Below are 11,726 nucleotides of genomic sequence, written 5' to 3' on the forward strand. Positions count from 1 at the left end.
ATAGAGGGTCTTCCCCTCCTGCGTTGTCCCTCAACCCTCCCAAGCATGATGTCCCTCTCCAAGGACCCGTCCCTCCTGGCAACATGTCCAAAGTATGTCAGACGAAGCCCCAGAATCCTTGCCTCCAAGGAGTAGCTTGGTTTAATCAGAACATGGAAAAAATGTTAATATATTCATTCTTCTAATCTTAAAATATTGACATTGTGATGGTTGTAAAATAAAATCTGAGTAATGCATCAAGATAGAACACATACAATTGGCATGTTCTTAATCCGCACACAAATTGAGAAGGCGTCTTACCCAAATGGCTTGCAGAAAATGAAATGCATCTGGTATGACAATATGGCTCTGCGTGTGAACCAAAATCAATAGGAATAATGGGGTTTTCTTATTTTCATAGTAGAATAGTTAAAATATACCTCAACAGTAAATTGTTTAAAAGTCTGTTGAGGTTTATTTTCAAAGGTATAGTTGGCTGAAGAAACAATAACTCTAGGGCTGGTGCCATGGACTAAGGACTGTGCCAAAACCTTGGGCTTGTTTTTGTCTTCCCCCCACCCACCCTTTTGCTTAACATTTCCACCTGGTGTTAGAGAATGTGTACATATGCTGTTGGGGCCTCATGCTGGGTGGAAGAAGAGTGAGGAGGGTGCTGTGTCAGAGAACCTGCTTGGTGCCAGTATCAAACCAGGAACAAGAGAATAATCCAGGAAATCATCTTCAAATTTGCAGTGGGTTGTTTTGTTGGGTTTTTTTTTCCTACCTTGGAAGAAACTTATTTTTCACTAGGCAATATGAGAATATATCTAATGTAGTCACTGCTTTTTCTTTAATGTTCTGAACTGTGAATAAAGCTGAAAGCTGCATATGGTACTATTTTCCCCCTCATTCATAAATAAACACAGAAAGCAAGAGCTCTCAGACATGTAGCAAGAATGGAAGGAGGCAGCAATGTTAAGCCCATCCTGGACACAGTGGCAAGCCTCTCTTTCTGTTTCAGGCCCTACTCCCAAACCTTCCTGCTCCTCGTAAGACAGACTCCTCCGAGTTAGACACAGAAATATTAAAGGACTGAAGAATCCTGTCTCCTATGAGAAAGTAGAAACCAGATTCATGACTTGCAAAGTGGGAAACTGCCCACTCCTCTGGGAAGGGGTTCTCTGGAATAGAAGAAGCTGGGAAATGGCAATAGTGCCTCTTCTGGCAATGAGGTCTCACATCTGGACAACCACTCCAACTTTAATGTTCTACCTACACCGCATCAAGTTGTTGAAATATTTCAGAATTCTTAATAAATTCATTTATACACTGAAATACTGGTTCTTTATAGGGAAAAGCCTCTCTAAGATGATGGAGAGTATGATTAATTAAGAATGTCATTTGTAAATGTACTATAATAGATATACAATAGCGCATCCTAGAGAACAAAGAAGTCCATCATAGAACTGATTCTAGACCCGCAAGGGAAACTTCAGAATATAGATAGAAACTTGTAAGTCTCTAGTATTAATCACAAGCGAAAAAGAATGACAGGCTCTTATGCGATTTGCAGCCTCTCAAAACCGACCAAAGTTTTGGGTAAGAGTCAGCCAACTCAAAGGCAAAGAGTGAGAGGGAGGATTAATCAGTAGCGTCATCAGTTCAAAAATTTAAGTTTTAAAATTGACAAAGGGAGTTACAGAAATGGAAAACACCCTGGAGAAACACTTGAGTTCAAAATCTCTGTCATTTATTAATTGTGGGACCCTGGAAAGGTAATTTAATCCCTAAGAACAACAGCTTCCTAATCTATAAAATGGCAACAAGTACTATCACCTAGGAATGTTACAAAGATTAAATCATGGAAATGTATTATAAAGGACCAAATACATGGTGAAAACATGCGCAATAATATTAGCTTAAAATCTTCTCCAAAATGTGTTTAGATCTTTTACACATAAAGTTTACATTTTATATCAGTAGATTTTTTTAAATTATTGGCAGTTACTAAAAACTTTTTTATTGGAAAGATGAACAGAGATTAGGAGTTTTCTGCTTTTACTTTGAAGAGTAAACAGTAAAATTAGCATGCACAATTATATACTACGTATTTCAGAAAATAATTCGACAATCATCTGGTATTCTACTACTTTTGGTAGTAAAAATGAAGATAAAACAAAAGGAAACAATATCACAGTTCAAAAATTCTTATACATTATGATTTTGTAAAGACTCAAATACCATTTCTTCCTTTAACATACAGCGTTCAAAAGAGCACTTCAAAATTACTTATCATTCTACTTTTGAACCCTAAACAGGGATCTACTAAGATCTATCTTAAACTGAAGTGAGAAGGAGATTTACTCAAGTTTTCTTGAATACTATTTCAACATACTCTTCTGAAAGGAGCTAAAACCTTCATTGAGAATATCAGGTGTTTGCTATGAGCAGATATGTTTATTATACAACAAAAAATACTTATGTAGTGCACAATAAAATACTTACATTTTGGCTTATCTGAAAACTCACCAATAAATTCACCAATAAACTAAGCTAACATCTTCAGGTGAAAATCCATTTATTCCAACATCCTTGCTGTCAAAACGTGGTCAAATAATTTTTTAAACTCACTTCCATTCTAAAGTTTCCATCTATATGCCATTACACTATATATATACATTACTATATGACATTACACTAATAAAAAGTCAAAAGAACTACAGTTTAAATAACCTAAGGTGTTAAGGGGGAAAAGTTTTTAAGTCCCTGTCCAAAGAGGACTTTGAAAGATATTTTCAGGCATCAATAAATATTATTAGGAAAAGCATCCTCTCTTCAAAACTGGAGTAACAGCAGCCGCTCAGTGGGACTTAAACTTTCTACAAGTGAAAAGTAAAGGACTTCCTTCAGCATGATGAATAAACTATACTTTAAAGGCGACTGTTTCTGAAGATTATAGGAATTTAGAAAAAGTCGCTGGAGCATCTCATCTCTGTCTAATTCAGGTAAAGACCTGACGCTGTACACTTGTTGGGCCACACGGGACTTGCAGCAGAAGTTTTAAGGGTGTAAAAGAAGTGAGCTGAATTCTGCATTAAAAGTTTCCCCAGAATGGGACCTCACATTGGATATTAATTCCTGTCTGAGTGGCTTCCTTCCTGCAAGGCATTTGCTTCCAATGATGTCCTCTCCTCACCGTCATTCACATTCGTAAACTTTTAAAGTCAAGTTTCCCTTTGCCTTTGGGCATAGTAAGGCAGGGAAAAAAACGCCTTCAAAAAGCACCTAGTAGGAACTGCAATGTCTGGCTTTAAGTCTTCTCATTTTCGTAACTATTTTATTGGTCAACGTGCTTCTTGGAGGCTCCTGTCATTTCTGTGCAAAGTAAAAAGTGAAGGTGCAAGGCTAAACTCTTTCTCTTTTCTATGCAGGAGCAAACTTTTCTCTCTACAGTCTGATTTGATCTACTCTGTGGCCTCCACTAGGATCTCCATCTCCCAATGCCAAAGCTGTGAGTTCAATAAAGCAGAGGTGGGGCCGCGACGCCCCACCTCTTCTGCACTCACCTGGCTGCTGCCTCGCTCCTCGCTCTTCTCCAGGGCTGGGGGTTCAGCGGTGCTGGGCGCAGGCTCCGCGGGGGAAGGCGCGGGCTGCAGTAGCTGCTCCAAGCAGGCAGTGCCGGGCAGCGAGGAGCTCTTCTGATGGCACAAGTGCGCCCCGGGGCCTCGACGCCGCGCGTCCTCATCCCGAGAGCGATCCCCTCTGGGTGGCGGCTGGGGCGAGGAGGACAGAGAGGATGAGGCGGAGGACGAGGAGGGAGCGGAGTCCGGGGAGCGCCCGCCAGGAGGCGTCACTCCGGCTGCTCCAGAGGCCGCCGCGGACCCCTTTCCTGCGGGGAGCAAGTGCTCACGGAGCCGGCGGCGCAGGGCAGACCCTTGCTCAGCTCTGCCAGCGCCTCCCGGCTCCAGGGGCTCCGGCGAGGAGCAGCACAGGTTGGGCTGGGAAGAGGAGAAGACGCGGTCCAGCACTTGCTTGCGCTTCTTGAAGCCACTCCACCTGCTGCCCGTGCCACCCCCACCGGCCGGTGCTGCGCGCCTGCCCCCGGGGGGCGGCGGGGAGGGCGACGGAGTGGCCGCAGTGCGGCTCTCGGCGCCCCCCGCGCGCCCCCCGGCGCCTCCCTTGCTCTTGCCCACCCCCAGCTGCAGGTTCTTCCAGAGCCGGGCCTGGAAGGAGGAGGACGGCGCCGGAGGAGGCTCGGGCTCGCCGGCGGCGGCCGCCCGGGCCTCCATCCTCCACCCCCTGCTCCTCCTCTCCCCTCCTCCTCCTCCTTCTCCTCCGCCCTCTTCGGCGGCGCCTCCTCCTCGAGCCCGGCGGCGGTGACGGCGGCGGACACAGCAGCAGAAGCCCGGAGTCCCCAGCGGCTTCAGGCCAGAGCGGGAGAAAGACGTCGCCGCCGGGGCTCTCCAACCGCGGGACTCCGACGCCGCCTCTTCCTCCTGCACCTGCCGGGTGGGGCCGGGGTTGTCGCGGAATCCCCGCCGCTGCACCTGCAAAGTTTCGAGCTCCGAGCTCCGCAGCTCCAGTCCACTGGCGTCCCCCAGGCCGCGCCCTGGTTCTCCCCGCTTGCTGGCTCTGGGCTCGGGAAGGTGGAGGCACCCGGGCGTGCGCACCCAGCTGCGCCAAGGACTGCGCTCGGCGCCCTCAGGGCAGCACCTGTCAGCAGGAGCGGCTGCCTCCAAACTGGGCGCGCTTCAAACTCCCGCATCAGGGCGCACAGGGCTCCAGACGCCCGAGACCAGTCACGCTCACTGAGCGCCCTGGGACCATCCTTCCGCTCCTGGGGGGCGGGGGTACTGGCGAGCAGGCAGAAGCCGAGTGGAGCTGGGTAGGACCTGGAGCCAGGTCGGTATCTGGGACTGATTCGCAGACGTCCACGCTATCTTCTTAGGTCGAATCAAGTTAACTCCAGTGGATACTGTGAGCCCGTATGGGTCCTGTGAAGATCCTATTATCCAAACCAGGTAGCGAACCTGAATGTTTCCTGAAGCTGGACTCTCTCACTACCCGCGCTGCGTTGTGCAAGAGGAGAGTTTGATTTCTTCTGTCTTGACTGCAGCTCCATCCACCACCACCACCACCTCCCCACACACACTTCATTTGCATGTGCGCTGGAGACTTCTTTTATGATCGGGGTCCAGCAGTTTCCGGAATCTACAGCAATCAAGTCAGTTCTTAAATTTCAAGTTTAAAGTGAACAAAGATGCAGAGAATATGCACTGCCTCTGACCCCATTCTACACTCAGAGGATAGGGTGGCTGGATTATTAGATCTTCTTCTCATTAAAATGCCTTCGCCTTCATTTTCGTCCTTGGATTCATTGCAAGCCAAGTGAAAAGCTTATAACTCCTTCAGGTGGTGATTCTCCCAAGTCCTACTGATCCAAAGACTTCTGATGCAAATAGAAAAGCCTGTCAAAAGACAGGTAGCATTGCGCTATTTCTCTCTTCTGCTAAAACTTTGAGTATTCCCTGAGCTTTGGCACCACGCTGCTCAGTTCCAAACGTACTTGCTCCCAGCTTGCACTTGGGTGCTAACAATCACTCTAATAATCCTTGCTTCCAGCTGCACTGACAAACCAAAGGCAGATGCTGTTCAGCAAGAGAAAAGATGGGCAATCTCCTCCCTTGAAAGTTACAGCCTCTGAACACCTGTTTATGGGTCAGCTGAGTCAGTTCCCACTAGACAGCAATGAGTGAGTTTAGTTTTACAGTAAATATTTAATAGATATTTAACTGAACACCTACTCAGTACTGTGATACCCTCTAGAAGATGTACTTAACAAGACAGACGGGTTCCACCCTCATAGAATTTAGCTTCCAATAGGGAAATCAGACAACAGTTTGAAAGTGACTAGTCTTACGAAAACAGTAAAACAATGAGCCATAACAGAGTGACTATAGTGATAAAGTGATTATATGCAAAAAATCCAGTTACATTTTCATTGCAGATGAGCAACGTTTAATTTTGACCAGATATATAATTGGCATTTCATTTATCTGAAATTCAAATTTTACCAGATGTAGTTTCAGGAGTTCTGATGGTACAATAGGGTGAGGTAGCTGAATAGGTTAGCTGAAAGGTGGGTAGTCAGAACCTACCAGCCTGTATAGGCAACAGAAAGATGAAACAGTATGTCCCAGTAAAGATTTGCAGGCTTCAGGTCACCACGGAGCAAGTTACTCAAACTTATAAGCTCAGTGTAAGTTGGACACTACTGAAGTGTTTGATTGGTTTAATTTGTGTTTTTAATTGCTAAATCTGACAATCCTGTTGAGAAGGATCTCATTTTTCACCTAACAAGAGAACACACAATTTGTTGTTTATGCCATGTAAAAAAAGAACCAATGAAAGGTTTGATGACAGTATTCCAGGCAGAATGAATAAAGTGCAAAAGCCCTGGGAGAGTTAAGAGTTTAGCTAGGTATATCCAAGGAGAAGGAGATCACTACAAATAGTACAGAGCTGGGTGGATAGGATTAGTAATTCATCGATAGGAAGGAATGGGCAGAATTCATGTAGGGTGTGTTTTGAGAGGCTATGGTGAGAGTTTAAGGTCTCTGTAAGTGAAGTTATGAATAGTTCTTTCTTTTATTGCTGTCAAGTCAGAACCAACTCATAGCTGAAGCTCTAGCAGGTTTGCAGAGACAGTAAATCACATGGAAGGAGATTGTCCATCCTTCTCCCACGGAGCAGCTGGTGGATTTAAACTGCATGCCTTTGGGATTGCAGCACAGCTTTTTACTACTAGTCCATCAAAGCTTCCTGGTGAACCATTAGAGGATTTTTAATATGAGAGTGGAGTGAAGTGATTTATTAATGTTTTAGAGGAGAAAAAGACTCTCTTAAAGGAAAAGTATGAGATTTGGAGAAGCCTACTACATGTCTTTGAATGGGAGAGCTTGAAAACCTCAAGATCTAAACTCATGAACGTCATGTAGGATATTTATAAGTCACACACAATTATAATTCCATGAAAACAAACCAGTTTGTTACTAGTGAATTTGACTATCAACATTTCAGTTTGCAGCCCACATGTTATGCACCATGATGCTAGTCATTGTTGTTGCAGTTGTGATGTGCCATCAAGTTGCTTGCAACTCACAGCAACCTTATGTACAATACCTCTAAACCCTGCTCTATCCTGTGCCAACCTTATTATTTCCAACACACCTACCCTTGTTACCCAAGTTACTGAATCAATCCATCTCAACAAGTGTCTCCCTCTCTTGTGTTGTCACACCACCTGCCCAAGAATGATGTCCCTTTCAAAGGACTGGTCCCTCCTTGACCATTAGATCTCCTGGAATTATAATAGATTGGTTATAAAATTAATGATTTAGGGTTAGTTTAGTTGGCACAAAAGACACTATTGTCAATGTCAAGTGGACCTTGGCTGAAAGCCGAGGACAAGAGGAATGTCTATCTGTGGTTTGGTTTTTTTTTGTCTATCTGTGTTTTATTAGTTATGTAAAGGCATTTGACTGTGAGGATCACAACAAATTGCGGTTAAACTTGAAAAGAATGGGAATCCCAGAACACCTGATTGGTCTCATGTGAAACCTATAACACTTGATTGTGAAACCGATACTTGGACCAGGAAGCAGTCCTCAGAAAAGGGCATGGAAACACTACATGGTCCAAAAATCAGGAAAGGATTGTGTCAGAGATGCATCCTATCTCCATTATCTTTTCAATCTATATGCAGAACAGATTATTCGGGAAGCAGGGCTTTATGAGGAGAAATGTGGCATCAAGATTGGAAGAAGACTCACCAACAGCCTACGTTGTGCAGATGACACAACCTTGTTTGCTTAAACTGAAGAAGACCTTAAGCACTTGCTCCAGAAGGTCAGAGTATAGTCTTCAAAATATGGATTGAAACTATTGTACATAGGGTGGTTATGAGTCACCAGCGACTCCATGGAACATAACAACAATTTATATTTTATAAATATAAGTAAAATATATGTTCACAAATTTTAGAGGGAGCTCTAGTGGCCTAGTCATAAGAAGCTGTGCAATACCCTAAAGGCATGCAGTTCAAATCCACCATCTAATCTGCAGAAGAAAGATGGGCAATCTCCTCCTGTGCATTATGGACATATTCTTTTCTACATAAGTTTGTCAAAGTGCTACTTCCAAGTGTCAGCTCAACTTTAAGCTCCTTCTTCTGCATTAATTAACTGAAGAAGTGTACTGAATAAACTATAGACTGCCAAAAGAACAAATAACTTGGTCCTGGACAGAGCACAATCTGGGTACTCCTTAGAGGCTAGGATGGTGAAATTTTGTCTCTCATACTTTGGACATATTGTCAGGAAGGACAGCCATTGGAAAAAAGCATCATGCTGGGAAAAAATAGGTCAATGAAAAAGAGAGTGACCCCCCAACAAGAGGACACAGTGAGTGTAATTAATAATGTGAGTAATATTGCCGAGATCTTGAGGATAGCGCATGTTAGGAGAAGTTTCAGATCTATTGTTCATCGGGACTCCACGAGTCACAGTTCTCTCAATGGCACCTAAGAACAACAGCAAACCTGATGTATCCTTCTTGTTGTTGTTATATGCCATTGAGTCAGAATCCACTAATAGCTGACCCTCTAGAGGTTTTTTAGAGACTGTATATCACATGGGAGAAGACTGGTCATCTTTTTCTCATGGAGCAACTGGTAGATTCAACTGGAAGAACAACTCCTTACCATTGGGCCACCAGAGTGCCCTTAGAGAAAGGTTGGTATGTGAGCTTATGTTTTTTAACCTGCTAGATGGCAGACTTTCCACATTCAAATTTCTTATCAAAATGTTCTGACTGCAAACAAAAATAAAAGCACTGAAAGCTTAAAGGTGTATTGAGAACCCTTTAGTATCACACACACACACACACATAACTTAAACTCTCAGAATTTGGTTAGGGCAAAATGAAAGAAATTTATTGAAAACTCAAGAGAAATCTTTGATAAGAAAAGAAAGACATTTATCCAGTGGAAAAAAAGCCTTTGACAGGAAAAGAAAGACATTTATCCAGTGAAAAAAAAAGCCTTTGACAGGAAAAGAAAGACATTTATCCAGTGAAAATAGGCAAACAGAAAACAAAACAAAATGAGCCTAAAAACCAGAATCTAGCATATCTTCTTTTGCAGGATGATAGTAACACCCACAGAATAGTTACAAATCTCTCAGCTAAAAAGCACAAATCAGTAAACACAAATAAGAAACTAAAAATGATGAAGAATAACTTCTCAAAACCCTAACAAACACTGCTGAAATGTTTGCGGTTCAGTTTGGAAGCAACTCAACTTTGGACAGGTCTAAAGTGTTCCAGGAAATCAAGGGAGCTCAAGGTGTCATCTGTCAGAACCAGACTTCGGGTTTTCAGCTCCTTGAAAATCATTCTCTCTCTCTCTCTCTCTCTCTCTCTCTGTCTTTCTCTCTCTCTCTGTCTTTCTCTGTCTCTATCTCTACCCTCCTGCATATATAGATAAATAAATAGTTAAGAGATGATAGATAGATAGATAGATAGATAGATAGATAGATAGATAGATAGATGATAGAGCTCTCTCTCAAGGGACAGAGAGTTCTAGTAGTGTGGTTTGCTATGTGTTGGACTCCTAACTGAAAGGTAGTGATTTGAAACCACACATTGCTCCCTGAGACACACACACAGACACACAAATAAATATAGATTTTTCTCAAAGAAATGGCTCACATCCTTCTAAATGCTGGCAAGTCCCAAATCCCTAGATCAGGTGTTTGGCTATAGCCTTCTTCTGACTCATATAGCTACAAGGGCTAGCAAAGCCAATATCAACAACTCTGAAGACAAGCTGCTTCTTGGAAAAAATCCAATATGGCAGACCTTCAGCTCAAGTCCAAAGAATGGCAGGTCAAATGGTGATAGGCTCCTATGTATGATCTAGAAAGAAAAAAAAAGTCAGGATAGCTTTGCCAGATGCTCATATATATTTGATGCAGGCAGCAGCTATGATAAAACTCTCTTCCAGCTTATTGATGTTCATAGCATGAATGTGATCACATTATATCAGATATTACCAGGAGAACGATTCATCATTTCAGATGTCATCAAGGAAATGACAACATCATAACTGACAAACCAGAGAATTATGGACAGGCAAGTTTATACACAGCCTCAACTATCACAGGGACCATTGAAAAGATGACTCCAAATTCTACCAAATATTGTGGAGGAGGGGAAAAGTCTCTAGCTTCAAATAAAACTTGAAGAGATTTATTGAAGTTTATATGTCATTTAAATGGAGGAGTATGAAAACTTTAGCATCTGAAACTCCTGAACCTTCAGTAATTGTATAAGTTACACGTAAGTATAGCGTCAAAGATTCCTACTGGATCAATAGGAAGCATCATGATGGATGGAGAAAAGATTGGAACTGTCAACAGCTTCATTTTGCTTGAATCAACAATTAGCACCTTTAGGACCAGGCAGTCAAGAAAGAAGGAACCTCATTGCACTGAAAAAATCTGCAGTTAGGGATCTCTCCACATTACTGAGGAGTAAAGATTTCAGTTTGAGGACTAAGGTGTGTCTGATTCAGGCCATAGTCTCTCTGATCAGTTAATATGCATTTGAGAGCTGAACAATGAATAAGAATGATAGAAGAATTGATGTCTTTGAGTTGTGTTGGATAAAAGAACAGAACATCCCATAGATGGCAAAAAAAACAAACAAATATGTCTTTGAGAGAGTACACTCAGAGTGTTCTTTGGAGGCAGGAATGATGAAGCTTCACATCACATACATTGAGCATGTGCTGAGAGGGTCTATTCCTTGGAGAAGGACATGATGCTCAAAGGATAGAGGGCCAGCAGAGGAAAGGAAAGGAAGACCCTCAACCAGGTGGATTTATGCGGTGACTGCTGCAATGGGCTGTTGTATGTCAGAAAGTGTGAGGATGGCACAGGATAAAACAGGGTTCAGATCTTTTGCTCAAGGGCCACTATGAGTCATACTCAACATAGTACCATTATTAGAACGATAAACAATAGTTAGAAGGACTTGGCCACAGTGATTGAAATTAGTTAAAGATGAGACAAAGCAAAATGTAGTTTTTAACATTCTAGTTACATTAATACAATGAGACATATTAGTTAACTGACACAACTATAAATTTTTGTCATTTTGGAGGAAGGTCAGGTGATTATTACAAAACAATGTCATGATGGTTACTTTCAGGAATAGATTGTTAAATATTGCCTACTTCAGAACATTGCTCTCCTGAAGACCTGACACGTTAAAAAAAAAAACCCAACAAGTTTTGATAGAGTTTGGTTATAGATTTATAGTCTCAGCCTAACCACAAAATCTTAATAGGGTTATTTCCTAAAAAAATTAATCTTAATTTATATGAAAAATTAAGACTGAGCTTTTGTAGTTAGTTTAGCAACTTCTATTTTATGTCACATAGCTATGATTTTATGTCTTATATCACTAATATTACTGCACAGGGCTATTTTTAAGATTAAGTGAAAAAAGCCTTAGCTCAGTGCCCAGCATATGGCTGATATAATTGTTATTTTGGTAGATATTTACTAAGTTATTCAACAACATTATAATGTTGAAAAAAAGTGTTACTTTTATATGTTGTTGTTGTTATGTGCCATCGAGTCGTTTGCGACTCATAGCGACCCTATGTACAACAGCCCTAAACC

At 42.3% G+C, this 11,726-nt stretch overlaps 1 protein-coding gene and 1 pseudogene across 1 annotated transcript in view; one reads left to right on the plus strand and one right to left on the minus strand.

Moving 5' to 3' along the window:
- The window catches only part of MCTP1 (multiple C2 domains, transmembrane 1), a 906,633-nt gene extending 902,365 nt beyond the window's left edge, over window positions 1-4,268 (minus strand). Inside the window, exon 1 of the mRNA XM_006885366.1 lies at window positions 3,546-4,268. Coding sequence (XP_006885428.1) covers window positions 3,546-4,268 — 723 coding nt within the window. The remainder of the gene's footprint in view (window positions 1-3,545) is intronic.
- Window positions 4,269-4,966: 698 nt separating this feature from the next.
- LOC102865241 overlaps window positions 4,967-11,726 on the plus strand; it is a 136,548-nt pseudogene continuing 129,788 nt past the window's right edge.

This window comes from Elephantulus edwardii, unplaced genomic scaffold (genome assembly GCF_000299155.1).
Source record: "Elephantulus edwardii isolate Elephantulus edwardi_28Jun2011 unplaced genomic scaffold, EleEdw1.0 scaffold00043, whole genome shotgun sequence".
Lineage (NCBI taxonomy): Eukaryota > Metazoa > Chordata > Mammalia > Macroscelidea > Macroscelididae > Elephantulus > Elephantulus edwardii.